Source organism: Centruroides vittatus, unplaced genomic scaffold (genome assembly GCF_030686945.1).
Source record: "Centruroides vittatus isolate TY-2023 unplaced genomic scaffold, ASM3068694v2 contig_742, whole genome shotgun sequence".
Taxonomy (NCBI): Eukaryota; Metazoa; Arthropoda; class Arachnida; order Scorpiones; family Buthidae; genus Centruroides; species Centruroides vittatus.
Genome location: NW_027122478.1, coordinates 1,437,000 through 1,454,534, shown reverse-complemented (window position 1 = coordinate 1,454,534; position 17,535 = coordinate 1,437,000). Strand labels below are relative to the sequence as shown.

At 29.4% G+C, this 17,535-nt stretch overlaps 1 protein-coding gene across 1 annotated transcript in view; it reads right to left on the bottom strand.

The window, feature by feature from the left end:
• LOC136981066 (serine/threonine-protein phosphatase 2A catalytic subunit beta isoform) overlaps positions 1-17,083 on the bottom strand; it is a 44,417-nt gene extending 27,334 nt beyond the window's left edge. The window contains exon 1 of the mRNA XM_067277340.1: positions 16,821-17,083. Within this exon, the coding sequence (XP_067133441.1) occupies positions 16,821-16,922 (102 nt within the window). The 5' untranslated portion in view covers positions 16,923-17,083. The remainder of the gene's footprint in view (positions 1-16,820) is intronic.
• Between the last annotated feature and the right edge of the window lie 452 nt (positions 17,084-17,535).

Genomic DNA, 17,535 nt, shown 5'->3' with positions numbered 1-17,535 from the left:
TTATTAAAGTTCATTTTTTTAATGTTAATATAACAGAATCAAAAGCAGAACTTCAATAATAATTGTGAAAAAATCTGACAAAAACAAAAATATTAAGATAAAATACTATAAACTAAGATTTTTTTGAAAAATTGTTTATTAACTCAAATTTAAATTTTGAAAACAATTTTTAAATCACAAAAATGACAATTTTCCACAAGATTAACTTTTTATAATTGAATTTATGCTATCATCATTATTATACAAGCAATATTAAAATAAAATGATAATGTTTTAAGATTAAACAAAACAAAAAATAATCATAAAAAGACACTTCATGCTAACAATCATATAAAATAATTAACACAATAATGTAACAGTGTTACAATCATGATTTATTAATGTAATTATTCAGGGTGTCTATAAAGTTCATGTGCACTTTTAAATACTGTATTAATAATTTTGGAACTATAGAATGATAAAATTTGAAACTAATGATAAAATTAATCTGTAAAAAACATTTATAAGCCAGACGTGTCTAGTTTTTTCCTCGTTATTTCAAAAATTGATTATTATTCTTCTTATCCATTATTTTTTCCTGAAACTTCAAAATGGTTGTTTTCTTTCCAGAACTGTTATTGACCCATGACTTCTTTAGAAGAGAAAGTAAACTGTGTTCTTTGGTTGGCTGAACTGAAAACTGTCACTTCAGTCCAAAGAACGATCCATGGGTTAATAACAATTCTGATAAGAAAACAGTCATTTTGAAATTTAAAATAAAATATAATAAACATCTTAATGCCTGACGAGTATATATAAACATAACCAACAATCACCTGAATGATCGAGCTAGATCATTTAATTAGCCAAATTCTAGCCCGATCATTCAGGCGATCATTAGTTGTGTTTAAAATAAATTAATAAATAATAATGGATAAGAAGAATGATCAATTTTTTGAATAACAAGAAAAAAACTAGACATGTCTGGCTTATAAATGTTTTTTACAAATTAATTTATCATGTACAGTTCCAAAATTATTAATATTTAAAAGTGCACACGGACTTCATAGACACCCTGTATAACAAAATATTATTAAAAATAAGAAAAAATATAAATTAAAAAACTATACAAAGAATATATTCCAATTAATTTTAAATAGAACCTAAAATTATTATAACAATCAATAAAAACAATATTTTTCTAATAAAATAATTCCAACACTTGTGAAAAAGTTATCATCCATAAGATACACAATAGTGAACTATAAACATGTAATTTCATTATAAATAGCTTTTTAAAAAATGTTTTTTGATCAATCTAATCTGACTTCCAAAAACAACAACAAAAAAAGCATCATTTAAAAAGTTAAAAATGAAGAATTCATTAATAATCTTAATGATGATTATTAATGGTTAAATAATCTTAATCATTTGCAAAATAATATTTTTAATATATATAGGCCTATTGTTTCTTTTTATACTAGTTTAACTTTATAGTTATTCTAATATATTACCTTTGAAAAACAAGATATTCAAAAAAATAATAGCGAGGTTGAGGCTGAAGTTTTAAACACGAAAACGTGTACGTTGGACATTCAGCGCCGCTTTCCTGTAAGCCTAGAAGTTTGACAATGGCGTTTGGAATGTCAAGCATGATTCCACTGACTTTCCAAACACCATTGTCAAACTTCTGGGCTTACAGGAAAGCGGCACTGAACATCCGACATACACGTTCTCGCGTTTAAAACTTTGGCCTCAACCTTGCTAATATCAAAAAAAATACTAATAACTAAAGAAAATATTATTCAAAATATTGACATAATGCAACAAAATAACATCATATATAGAATATCCTGCAGCTGCCAACCAGATTACCAACATATAGATGAAACTGGAAGAACCATAAAAATCAGACTAAAAGAACATTCACCTGCTATTAAATTTAATTACACTAGTTCTGCCGTAGCCATACATTACAATAGCGAAGGTTGCGAGATCTTACTTAATAATCTAAAAATACTCAGAATAGAAAAAATATTATAAAAAGTTAATTATATGAACATCTTGAAATCATGAAAATAAAAACTTATAAAATAAACCTAAATGACAGTCTAACCATTAGTGACATCTGGAAACCCCTCCTCCCAACAGGTAGTATCTACATGTGATTCCATTCCACACCACCTCCCAGATGGACCCCATCTGGTGAACCTATCTTGCCCTCCCATATAGATACAACTTCATTCTACAAATGCAGCTGCATCCTCAAAGATGATCCAAACTCTGCAGCAAGTCTAGGAAACTGATTACCAAGTCAATTACCCAACATACTCTTTAATGTCAATTGTAACCAACAATCAACCATGTAAGTTATTTTTTTAAAAATTTTGTTAAAATATTATATGTATTATTCTATGTGACGTAACTCATATTTATCTCCTTTTTTGTAAAGTCTAAGGACGAAGAGGGGTTCATTATCATTAAATCAACTGTTCCTCGTGTGATGTGTTACTGAAGAAAGAAAGCCACTAGCTTTTAATTCTTAAAGAATTATTTCTTATATTCAGATAGTAACTAAATCGGCAATGAGCTAATATTTATTGTGACATCATCACAATGCCAGGCTGCAAAATTTTAATCATATTTTTAATTTATTTAATTTAAAATATATGCTCTCCACCTCAAATTAGTAGTGGCTTGCCCCTGTACATAATACTTTTCCTTTAACAATAGAGTCGTAACAATACATCTATCTAACATCTTTCAGGAGAAAATGTTTGAACTGAAATAACATGACTTCCAATGTAAAAACCAGAAGTTCATATATAGTTACTCAAGGCTTCCTGCCTCGAAGGTTTCCATATATGATCTCATCTTTCGTCTATCTAACTCTGTTCTCGAGATTAAGGAAAGACAGACAGACAATGGACAGATGGACAACAGTGAGAATTTATAGGTCTACAATTTTTTCAAATCACAGACCAATAAATTAATCGTCACTCTTAAAGAGGTTTGATGATGGGTTATTTGCATTATATAATTTAATCACTTACAACAAAATTTTAAAATGATAAATTTTAAAATCAGGAACATCTCAAATAAAACAATAAAAAAAATTATAATTTTACTTATAATTATATTCATTTCATATATATCATAATTATTTAATTAAAAAATAAAAAATTATATATTAACTTAAAACATTTTTGTTTATATTAAATTTTTGGTTTCATTGATATTAAAAAACAATGAACAATACATATTATTAATATATAATGAAATATATAACTGTTACTATGAAAATTCAATTTTAGTTTAAAACTGTTTTATACAGGGTGCGGCGCCAAAATCCAGACAAAATTCAATTTCAAATTCCCGCCATTCTGTACCACCGGTAGATGTCGTGTTTGGCGTTCAAATAGCTTGACATGTGCATTAAACCATTTTAACCGCGAAACAGTCGCCATGTTGAAACAAAGTGCTGAGTATAACCGAAGAGCTGCGATTATCGAAAGTATTCGCGCTGGGCGCTCGGCGACAGAAATTATTCGGTTCTTCGGATACCCGAGATCGACTGTTTATGATGTCGTTGCAAAATACAATCAGTCGGAGAAGTCAAATGAAGGTTTTGCAACACCGGCAAGGAAAATTCACTCGAAGGAGCGCATTGTCAGAACCCTTGAAATCATTCAACGGGCTCAGGAGCTGATTTTTGAGGATCCAGGTCAGTCGATCCGAAAATTGTCGTCGGTTGTTGGTGTGAGCGAGAAAACTATGCGTAGAATCGTTGAGGAGGACCTCCGCTACAAGTCTTACACAATTAAAGTGAGACAGATGCTTTCTGAAGCTGCCAGGACAAAGCGAGTTGAACGCTGTAACCTGCTTTTGTGTTCCTTAAAAAACAATGCTGCCGGACGACTCAGATTTTTTTCTGACGAGAAAATTTTTACTGTTGATGTGAAAATCAATCGAAGAAATGACCGATGGCTTGCCCACGACCCAGAAGATGTCCCCGTTATTGCAAAAACGAAATTTCCGGCAAATGTTCATGTGCTAGGTGTTGTGTCCAGTGAGGGTGATGTCATGCCACCGTATTTCTTTAACGAAGGGGAAAATGTCACAAAAGATGTTTATTTGCATGCTCTGTCAAATGTAGTGAAGCCATAAATGGAAACTGTGTCATCTGGAAAGCCGTATGTTTTCCAGCAGGATGGTGCGCCCGCTCACACAAGTCATTTGGTGCAAAATTGGTTGTCGGATAACGTCGACATGTTTTGGTCAAAAGAATTCTGGCCTCCCAACAGCCCAGATTTAAATCCTCTGGACTTCTACGTATGGAGCGTAGTTGAAAGGGTCACAAACAAGACCAGACATGCAAACATCACATCGTTGAGAGCCGCTATTGATGCGGCATTCACCAATATTGACCGTGAGACATTAAAGCGCGCATGCGCACGATTCAGACCGAGAATAGAGGCTGTCATTCAAGCAGGAGGGGGCTATATTGAATAAATGTATTCTGTATGACATTGCAAACAATGTGATTTAAAAAAATTTGTAAACCTTTTCGTTTTTTCAATAAGAAATATGATTGAAAACAATGTGTAATTTGTCCGGATTTTGGCACTGCACCCTGTAGATTGATACATATAGCCTACATCAAATTTTTAAAGCAATGATTTCAAATATACCAGTGGAAACAATAATAGCAAAAATAGTTTGATTGACAAAATCATATTATTGTTTTATACTGCTTGTTTTTTGTGAAAATTTAATATTTTATGATTTATTATTTACATTATTTATTTATTTAAAAATTGATATAAGTTTATAACATTTTTAACTGAAATTCTTAATAGAAGCTCTCAATTCTTGTTACAATAGTCCCTTATGTCCCACATGTCTGGGACAAACCAAACAAACAATATATCAGATGGCAACTTACCAATGTATCTATCCATCTGATTTGTCTATTTTCATTCTCCATGCTCACTTTCTTTTTTGTGGGTTGTTTCATACAATAATAGTTTCAAGATCAATGATTGGAATAACATATTTCTTTTCCAGTAGAAATTCAATGGTAACCAATATATGAATTGTGTATGTCTAGTATCTTTAAACTGATATGGTTTTTTCTTACAATTAGATAATGATATACCATTTCACAAACATTTGTATGCCATTTATAAATAAGTAAAATTCATCTATCAGCACTTTCTTTTCAACTTCTTTGCCGTAATTCATCAAATGAATCATCAAGTAGTTCTGGAATGTACAGTACCTGTTACATTTTACTTATCCTAAATCAGATCAGATCAGAATAGAATGTTCTATTTTAGAAACTAGAATGAACTCTCAAATGAGTCATGATCAAAATAGAAATACACATAACTAGAAAATAAAAATAGTAAATAGTAATGTAGATAAATATGTTAATAAATAACTTTATATTTTATTCTTATTTCAATAATATCAATATCTATTAAAAAATTATAAAAAAAATTTCAAGATTTTTCTATATCTATTTTAACTGAATTGTCTATTTGTAACATCTATTGATCAGAAATACTATTTTGTGTAAGGGTACATGATATAAGGCTTCTGAATTCAGAAATATGTGCCAAAGTATAAATGAGAATCAATAATCTGATAAGATTATTGATTCTATTTTAGCACATTATCTAGTTTATGAATTCATTTTTATTTCTATTTTAACATTCTGATTTTCATCAACATCAAAAAACTGAACTAAACAGAACATTCTTTATAAATATACAATTACCAATAAACCAGTAAAAATTCAATTTAACTAATTGTTAAACAAACAGTTTGTTGGTAATTGCATATTTTGTATGTCTTGTATACCAGTAATATTGTGGTGGTTGTACATTCTTTATAATTATTTTTTAGTTATCTTTTAAAAATTTATCAACAAAATAACCAAACAAAATACTCTTTTATTGCATTTTAAAAGTTTTTAGTGCAAACAACAAAAAATTACTAATGTTAACATTCCAGTTTAACATAATTTTAGTGAACATGCCAAATCAAACACACTTTCTATAAAGAAACTGATAAATTAATTTTCTTGAAAAACCCACAGTTCATTTCTTCCATAACACTTTTCATTTGTCAAAGTCCTAATTTTTAGTAAATAACACCAACAAAATCTTCAAAAAATGTTGATGTTATTTACTGGTATACAACCAGCTGTGGGAAGATTTAGTCCTAATTTTTACAAAATTCCAGAGTTTTCATCTAAACTAAATTATATAATAGCTTTTGTTTTAAAGTCAACAAATTTTTACTGAATCATAATTAAATTTATTTTAAAAAATAGCTTCTTTTTCTTATTCCAAAATACATACTATCAAAGTTCAGTGTCTAACTTTAGCCTAGGCAAATGAGACAACTACGAGTCCCAGAAATTGATTTGTAAATTTACATATTTATAATTTTAACTTTACATACACACAACTTTAAATTTTATTTATCATGAACAACATGAACATAGTAACATTTGCAGCTTTTTCGAAAAGGTCCACTAGTTTAATTATTTTCTCTTGTAAATTTTATTATGCATGATACTAACATGAACAAGTAAATTTAGAGCTTTTTCGAAAAGGTCCACTAGAAGAAAATAATTAAAATTATTTTCTTTGTAAATTCTTATATGTCTAAAATTATTTTATTAAGTCAAACAACTCATAATAAAAAACTTTCAATTTCTAATTTCAATTGAAAAGTAAAATATTTTCAAGGTAACTCATATTTTATTTTTAATATTAACAATAACAAACATTAAGCTAAGCACAAACTAGTCAATGTCATTACTTAATATTATGCCAGATGAGCTGTCTCTAGTTACACAATCGTTTTTCTATGATGAATGACATATCACAGTTTTTGAAGTCATCAGTTAAATATTTATTACTTCTTTAAAACTATGTTAATACTTCATGGAAAAATAAATGCATAACAGAGTGTTTGTTCACAAAATGACATTAGCAATGAAAATCTTTTAACTTCAGCTGCTACATGTTTATATGTAGAGAAAGAATTAAATAATGATATATCTATAAAATAGCTTTAACAAAATACTCATATATATTATATACAGCAAATACAGCCTGGGTTTAGCATATATTCTCAGAACTAAAGACTGCTTAGGACAGGTAGTCATTAAAAATTGCAATATACAGTACCTACAGTACCAGACATATTTTTAAATAATTTCATATACAGTGAATTTGACAGACAGTTTTGTTGTATAAAAGACTGTATGATTAGAATAAAATTCAGAAGTATGAATAGACAAATACTACCAAAACCCTAGACCTATATTTTGCAATAACTGATAATAACTGATTAACATAACTTGGTAATAAAAGCATATTTTGTACTAAATTTAATAATTACGAAAGAATGATTAATTAATTTTAAAAATTTAGGAAAAAAGAGCTGGCCTGAAATAGGATGCAAAACTGCAACTGCTGAAAGCTAGGCAGATGACATTACTAATTAAACTATCTAGGCTTCCCAAACAGGACATTTGTCATTTTTTTCCCAATATATGAATCATTTGATTTATGCTGCTTTTGTTATTCTTATCTTATTGAAAATTCTGAGTTTTTTTAATGCCTCCCTTGTATTATTTGAGAGAGAAATGCCAGCATCAATCTACTAATGCTTGATATAAAGTGTCAGAAGAGTACTATTAAAAACTGAAATGTGAAATTGTTTGACAATTTCAGAGTCACAAAAAACACACAAAACGCAAACATAGTAATTTTTTAAACTTATATTCATGAGACATTTGTCCTCTGCTTAACATTTTGAAAACTACAAAAGTTAAAAAATTTTTGTCCATTGTTTACAAAGACAGTGTTTATTTAATTAAGATAAAAATACATCAATAGTCCTATTATTAGGAAGATAGTCCCAGTCACTGAAAATATCTATGAGGAGAGAATTCATTGGCAATATGTCCACACGTTGTCATTGGAAACCATCAGTACTGAAGAAAAAGAGATATGAATCATGGCAAAAGCAATATCTGTCTAGCTAAATTTCTGAGCAACCAAGGCATAATAGACATGCATAGCTGAAGTTACCACAAAGTTCTTTGTGGTAACTGCGTTCGAACCATTTTCGGTCGTCAAATGTTTTCGAACCGTTACGGTTCTTCTTCAGGCAACTTGGAAGTTCCTAATCGAATGCCCTTGATTGGGAAGTTCAAGTTGCCTGAAGAAGAACTGCAACGGTTCAAAAACGTTTGTAACTTTATTGTATATTCTGAGACGTACACCAGTAAAAGGCTTATAGGTACGTGCATTGTACATTACTCCAGTGTAGAAATTCTACCAAAGGTACAATTAATAATACAGAGAGACTATGGCTGTCAGCATGTCGATGCGAAAAGCAGGAAGTTTGAGTTTGGGTCCATCTTGCTGACTGAGTTCTATAATAGCCAAAGAAAGTGTTACTGCTAGACAACTGCTCGTCGGTCATAAGGTGTCTTCTTGACGAACAAGTTCAGAAAATACAAACTATTTGAACTTTACATTGTGTTATTGGCGTACTGGGACGACGCTAATTGTGAAACTGTTATTTTTACTTTATTGGTAGACTTCAATTTATGAAGCTTCATTATATTCCATTTTGTATTAATGCCTTTTTAAAATTATAAAGAAATATATTTTAAAAAAATTTTTTTTAAATACAATATTTAAAAACAAAACTATAAATGCAATACAGAAGTGTGTACCTAAAATGCTGTTGGCATCATTTGCTTTCTTTCACTGAGTAATGTTTTCATCCATACATTGTATACTATGCCTTAAATTTTAATAAATTCCTGATTTTATTAGTGCTTTGTCAATTTAAATTTAAATGAATTGTGTACCCATGTCTTTTAAAAATAGTGGTAACTCTAAGAGTGATGACATAAGAGTTTATTTAACTTTTATGCTTCAATTTTCTTACTTGTCAGTTAAGAAACCTATCATATTATACCAGTAATTATTCCTTTATAATGCTTCAGTTAACAAATCTAAGAATAAATTGAGCCTACCTGTAATTTGATTATAAAATCTAAACTACAAATAGATAATAAAACTATCGTTTCATGTTTTAATAGTTAAACTTTATTTTTCATTTAATTAATAATTTTAATTAATTTATATTCTTAATACAATCTCTAAACTTTGGCATTATTTGATTATGTATTTACAAAATAAATCCATAAAACTGTGACAAACACTAAAATTATGAAAAATGATATTTCATATACATTTCCAAAAAACAAATTAACATTTAAAAGATTTATTGCAAACAATTCAATTTTGTATAATGCCATTTCTATCTACACAACTAAAACAAATTAAACATCTCTACAACATTGAATTATTTCATCAATACTATTCAATGTCATGATATTCCCTGAAGGCTAAAAATCTTGTAAAGATTCTAATATTCATACAGAAACTTTCAAATATTAAATTGATGAAAGCTCTTCACAAAAGAAAATACATTATTGAAGGTTTGATTATATAAAATTAAAATAGGACTTCATCAGTATCCTCAATCCTATGGACTTTTGTAGATAAAGTAAAACTGTATAATATGAACTTCAAAAAAATATAAGCTTCAATAATTATATTATTTATTATAATTAATGCCTAAGCAACAATAAGATAAAGATCATTAAAAACAATGCAGTCACAAGTAGTGTATTACCTGGTTAAGCTTCTATAAGATAAAATCAAATTTTACAATATAGTTAATAAAAATTATTAAACAAAAGTTTATATAAACAACAAATTGCAAAATAATAAATTGATAAATGCTCTTCCATTACTACACTAAAACTACTTTAACCAATAACTTATATATAATTATATAAATAATTTATATCATAAATCTAAATTTTGATAGTTCTTTATTTAGCAATTTTAAACATTTCAGCATCCATATTTCCCAGACTAATAAATGTTATAAATAAAATAAACTCTAATTATTTAATCATTTTAGGACTCTACTGATAACAACTGATCAATACCATTACTGTAAGTGGGATAAGTAAAGAAGATTAGTCGATGGAAATTCTTGTTTTATTGACTGACATTAGAAGTATATGTTAAAACAATTTTTTTTTTAAAAATGTATAGTTTGATGACTAATTATTATTTCTTTAATTAACAGAAATTAATGCATTGTTGTTTGCCTGCTGCTTTTTACATTACCAGCCTTAACAATAAAGAGCATAAAATTGAAATAAGAAATGACAGTAATTTAATGTACTATACTACTAGCAAATGATTAAAGCAATTAATGTTTTTATTGTTAAAGCACAGGTTAGCACAACAATAATTGATAACAATTGTGTTATCAGTGTCATATGTTATAGCAAATAACATGAAAAGATGATGATGATAACTAAAAACAAATTCTTATTACAATAAATAAATAGTTTTAAAAATAGATTTTAACTGGTATGTTTTGGGACTTACTAATTTTGATATTATTATGCAACAAAAAGTAAAATCTATTGTATTTTGTCTTTAGTGATTAGTAGCCTTAATTTCTATCTTAAATCCTTCCAAACTTCACTAGCTCTATTGCAGATAATTTACAACAGAATCTACTAAACTGTCTTTTAATAAAAACCACTTTAAGTAACTTTATTAGACAATTCACACCATCCAAATACAGTGGTACCTTGGTACTCGAACATAATCCGTTCCAGAAAGAGGTTCGAGTACCAATATGTTCGGACTCCAAATCATTTTTTCCCATTACAAATAATGTAAAATGGATTAATGCGTTCCAATCCCCAGTTGATTCGCTAGTATTTTTTTATTGTTTCTTTATTCTTTAAAATAGTCGATATCGTCGACTTAGCCATAGAATATTGGACAGCGAGATCCGAAACACGCACTCCATTTTTGTGTTTAGCAATGATTTCTTTTTTCAGTTCGATTGTTGTTCTCACTGTTTTCCTTTTCACTTGACCACTTTCACTTTTATTCTTCTTGGGACCCATGTTTAAGGGCTAATAAATCAAAAGAAAAGGATGCTAATCCAAAAAATATAGCACAGCGTAAGTTAATGTGCATGCGAAAAAATGACTGTCTCGTAAAGACCAACAACTGCCATATTATCGGGCTAGCAAATGGCTATAGTAATATTAATAATTTAAGATAATTTGGTACTAGAGTTAGGCGTTAGGCACCATCTCTTGCTAAATTTAATAATTAGAATTTTAATTAAATAATTTAAATAGGCCAGTTACGAGACAGTCCAGTTAGGCCTAAAATTTATTTAGGCCTAACTGGACTGTCTCGTAACTGACGCCGCCGCCGTGGCGTCGGCGTCAACTTGGCGGGCTTTCCCGTTTGAGTACCAAAATTTTGTTCGGGAACAGGGGCATTTTTTTTTCGAAATTTTTGGTCGGGTACCGATTTGTTCGGGTTTTGAAACGTTCGAGTACCGAGGTATGACTGTATAGATAAAACAAACTTAGGCCTACAAACTACAATCCCTGGAAAAAGTATTTAATAATTTGCTGAGAACAATTATGAGTAATAAACATTTTATTACAGTCAAAGAAAATATTTGATAGGCATGAAAATTATACATTGAATACATTAATAGAATATGACATTTTACCAAAAATATTCTCAATAATTCTACATAAAAAATAAGAATCTACTGCAAAAATTCCCTTTGGAAAAAAGTCTCTAACAAAGGCTCTGGGAAATAAATATTTAATAAATGAACAAAAGGTGTTCATTAGCCCATTACTGAAAAGATATGACTACCCACTCAAACCTGTTTTTGTGCGGTCTTTTTTTATGCAATTTTTTATTTGTGCAATTTGTTTTGTGTGATTTTTTGTGTGCAGTATATGAATTTTAATCAAATTGGTATATTGCACAAAAATAATTGCACAAAACACATTGCGCACATAAAAAATTGCACAAAAAAAGACCGCACAAAAACAGGATTGAGTGTATTCCAATGACAAGTTATAATTTGCATATATTAATATCTGTAGTAATAAACTCTGCACATGTAACTATTATCCAGTAAGAAAAAACTACAAGAAAGAAGACATTTTCATTCATATTTAACATGCGTTATCAGGCTAACTCCAGTTTACTTGACAATGTTGGTCATATATGCAGAGTTTATAAATGTAAATTTGGTGTTGAGTAGTTGAATTTGTAGAAACAAATTCAACATACAGTGAAGGTGTAAATTGTGGTCAAAATAGCTCCATAGAAAGAATACTGAACTGAGCTGAAGCAATGAATTGTTAACTTTCTAAAGATGGAAGAAACCCAATGGAAAGTGATTAAGATTAATGGTTGTTTACAACAAATGAAATAACTTATGGGCAAAGTAACATATAAAAGAAAACAAGATCAATAAAAAATGAAGTATGATCACAAAGACTTCATTGTACTTCTGTGAATAAATGTAAACAGCTTATTACTATCTGTTGCAAAATGAGAAAATCTGCTTCAAAGCAAATGAATGTTGAATGGAGCAAGACACTGAAACATGTGACATAACCTTAAGAAACTGTCTACTTGAACATGGAAATTTATTTTGAAAGGTAAAAGCAAAACTATCATTGTAAAAGAAACACCGAAAGGAACATTTATGATGGGGAAAACACGGAAATTGGACAACTGACATTTGGAACACAGTAATATTTTCCTATGAATCAAAAATTTGAATTAGAAGTGGTGATATACTGGGATATTTATTTGATATTTGCCAAGGGAGAAATTCCATGTCTCTTGTTTGAAATTAAGCATGAAATTTTCTCAGGGTACCATAATTTGGTCTTGTATGTCAAGCAAGTGAACTGGAAAATTATGTATTCTGAAAACCATAGTTAATGTAAATGTATATTTTGAAATATTAGAACATTTTTTGATTTCTACTGATGAACATACCTGTAAATATTCTTAGACAAAAATGTAAGATGCCACTTTTGCTATGCTGTACAGTCATATTTGCAAAATATTAATGTTAAATTCAGACACTCAAAAAACCTTTGAAAACAGCAAAGACATTTGTAATTAAATTGTTTTTGCTGTCTTGTCTTTGCTGTTTTTTGAGTGTCTGAATAGACATATTTGCAGGTTCTACTGTTATATTAATGTTAAAACCATGGCCTGGCTTGTCAAAGCACTAATTGAAAATTTGCAATGGGACTTCAAGAAATATGTGGAATATGCCATATGAAGATGACAACAAAAGTTGAGCTGGAAAGAAACAGATGTTGACTTTGTCAACAATTGATAGATTTAATGCCAAGATACATAAGTGAGGCAATAAAGCTCAAGGAGGTACAATGTTAAATACCTGTTATTTTTTTAATTATTAGATTTTTTATTTATATGATTAGATATTTACTTCCCAGTATATGTGTAATTAGAGAATTTTTTCAAGGGAAATTTGCAGTAGATGCTTTATTTTTTATAAAACTATTGAGAAAATTTTTGTTAAAACTGTCATGTTCTATTAATGCTTCGATCTACTGTAAGTATTCAATGTTTAAGTTTCATGTGTATCAGGTATTTTCTTTGAATGTAATAAGAGGTTATGATTCATAACTGTTCTCAGCAAATTATTATATATGTTTTCTAGGAATTGTATATAAAACTGGAGTTTTTAAAGCAATTTAACAAATTTGAATTATTGTATATCATAATCAACACTGTTGTAATGAAATATAAGACTAATCCTAATTAATCATATAAATCATAAATAAAACAAGATTTCACATTAATCAGTTTAAAAATCATATATATAAAGAAATATCAAAATCATACCACAAATGAAAATGTTTAACTTTTAGCCTTAGTTTGACACTTAATCTATATATATAATCGAGACGAGTTGTTAATAATAATAATAATAATAACTTCACTACAAACAAATACAGTCACTGCAAGAGTTTTTCTACAAAAAACAAGAAACATCACAATTACATAAAGCAGTAACTCTAGCAGACTCAAATAACACACCATTAAACTTACACTCACATCATATGGACACAACACAACATATAAAAAGCATAGACACCATTAAGCAATCGTGGGCTCAAAAGGCACTCCATGGCAGGCATCCTTATGATCTGGCCCAGGATTTTGTTGACAAAACTGCGTCAAACAGCTGGTTAGCACGGGGATGCCTCTTTGGGGAGACGGAAGGATTCATGATCGCCATACAGGATCAGGTCATAAATACTAAAAACTACAGAAAACACATACTAAAAGATACAACACTCACAAATGACACATGCAGAAAATGTCACGTCATGCCAGAAACTATCCAACACATCACTTCTGGTTGCAAGCTCTTGGCACAGACAGATTATCTACACAGACATAATCAAGTAGCAAATATAATACACCAAGAGCTTGCAAAGAAACACAAATTAGTAGACATCCACGAGCCATACTACAAATACATTCCACAGACAGTATTGGAAAACAACATGCACAAAATGTACTACGACAAAGCCATAATCACAGATAAAACAATTTACCACAACAGACCAGACATCACACTCATTGACAAACACAATAAAATCACATACATTATAGACATATCCATTCCAAACACTCACAATATACAAAATGCATGCACTGAAAAAATTAGCAAGTACACAGAACTCGCCCAGGAAATAAGGCATCTGTGGAGGATGGATAGGGTGCTTATTGTACCTGTTCTCTCCTCTACAGGTGTCATACCACACACACTGCACAAAAGCCTGGGCACATTACAATTGAATAGAAACACATACATCACACTACAGAAGGCCACTATATTGAATACATGTCACATTGTGAGAAAATTCTTGAATACAGACACACACACTGATACACTTTTAATTTCTGTTTAGGTTACTATGCCTTGACTTTGGTCTGGCATAGTACACAGCCATCGGTGTTAACCGAGTATATCTCACTTAACCCAACACAATAATAATAATAATAATAATCAGTGCAGAGCCCAAACAGTTAGGAGTTGAAATTTGCTACTCAGTTAGGGTATGTCACGAGGACGCACACTAAGAAGGGATTTTTCGAAATACCTCCCCACGGGGGAGAGGGACAGGATTAAGTCTTAACACTTCCATCAACAATGGAAGTGTTAAATAACAATGGAAATGTTAAGTAACAATGGAGAGAACAAGAGAAAGCGACGTGCAAGATTTACTGGCGCTGGAGAAAAAAAAAAAAAGAAAAAATAAAGAAAAAGAGTAATATGTTAGAACATATTCAATTTTCAAATTTAAACACATTAGTATGGTTTTTCTCGACCTTTCTTCTTTAGAACATTCGATGAAAATTGAATGATATAATCAGAACAAGTCGTGAAAATCGAACAATATTAGAACATTCGATTTTCAAATTCGACCTTTCTTTAGAAATACTTAGTTTGTTGATGAAATTACTCTTTTTCTTTTGTGACTAAAAAGTAATAATTTTAATCTTCGCTATCGTTACTTTTGCTCGAGCAACGCCGGGCCTACCTGCTAGTTAAAATATATCTTTTTAAACAATTATTTCTGCAGTAAAGTAAATGACAGAAAGTTAATTTTTTGGAAAGTGAGCAGACTAATATATTTATTGCATCTTAATTATATAGCTATTTCAAAGGAAAATTTATCCAATGAAATAAGGCATTAGTTAAACATTGTTATAAATTCATTTCAAAACTCAACCTGTAAATTTCTCTCCACGAAAAAAATTACACCATTTTATATAGAACATTTACAATTAATAAAACATAAAAACAAAGCCAAAATTATATTACCGATCAAATAACAAGCCAAAATGTAACTTGATAATAAATTCAGCTTATTATCCGATTAATTAATAAGAGTAAGTAAGACAGTCTTTTCTTCATTTATTTCCAAACAAGGTAATATGTGTACAAAATTTATTTCCAAATATGTGTACAAGAAGAATATCACTAAGTGCAAAACCTCAAGTACTGTAATAAAAAAAAATTTGAATACTGTTAATTATGATTTTATAAACTTCAAAAATATGATTATTTTTCTCTAAGAAAAAGTATATCAAAAACACCACGAAAATAAAACGAATGCCGAAGTTAACAAGGATATCGGTAGACTAAAAGATAGTAGTCAACTTTGGTCTATTTAAAACCAGAAGGGTAATAAAAAAAATAAAAAAATAGAGACCACCTAAAATCGGAAAAGACCGAAATATCCAAGAACAAGCCAACCAATGCCATACGTCATCGGGCTAGAAGACGGCAATAAGCCATCTTCTAGCCCGATAACATACGGCATCAGTCAGCTCGTAGTTTTATAAGATATCGGGTTATGGCGATGTCGTTTTTTTTATACCCAAGTAAAAAATATTAAATATTTTGAATTAGATAATGAATAACCACAACTGAACTATAAATAATTATCAAACAAATATGAAAGTTTTAAATATATTAATCTACTTAATTAGGATTATTATCCACTTATTTCTGTCATAATTTACACTCCATTTACATTAATAAAATAACAATTCTAGACATTTAAACATTGTTACTTACTACACAGAATTTTAAATTGTATGTAATACTTTCTAATATTGAAATAACACTTAAAATAAGCTTAATTAAGCTTAATCCAAAGACCTACATACACAAATGTGTGTTTTTTTTTTAATATTTTATCATTAGACATGATAATTTGTAATAGGAATTTTCTGAATAAAAATCTACACGAATTAAATTTAAATAATTCGTATGGGGTTGAACGAGACGAAGTGGATGAATGCAAAGTTATTTACCTTTTCACAAAGGGTCTTGACTTGATTTTCTGTGAGTTGTTTGCATTCATTCAGTTGCTCGATCCAACTATCTAACTCTTTTAATGCAGATTTATCTTCCATTCTATATACACTTAATATTTATCTGTTTTATATATACATTCGTAATATGATTTACTATCAAAAGGTAATTATCACACAGATCCTTTTAAAAAACTTGTTTCTTTCAGTGGTAACCGGTAATTTTCGATTAACCAAAATGGCCGTACGCCTATGACGTCATGGGCAATTTTTATCCTCTGATTTTTTTTTTTTTTTTAATCCCCGTAAAATTAATACAAAATTTTAATTAAAAGCTTTCAGTTTTTCGATTATTTCTGAGAAATAATATTTATGATTACGATTATTTTATCGCAGTTTATTTATTTTATACATAATGATTGGTGATTGGTTGTTACGGTCGGCCGCGAAAGTATATCGTATCGATTTCCGTCGAGAAGGGTTTGGGTTCGATTTTCATTTCTGAATGATTTTACCGTTTCTTCCTTGTTAGTAATTCACGATTGTGAAAGGTCAATAGACGGAGACAATGATATTTCACTTGGCAAATACACTTGTAAATGCACGGCGAAAATAATTCTCGGGGAGTTTGGGATTGATATTGGATAGGCACAAATTTAATCGAATTTATACTGTATTTTATAATTATTTTGAATAATTTAAGAATAATAAAACG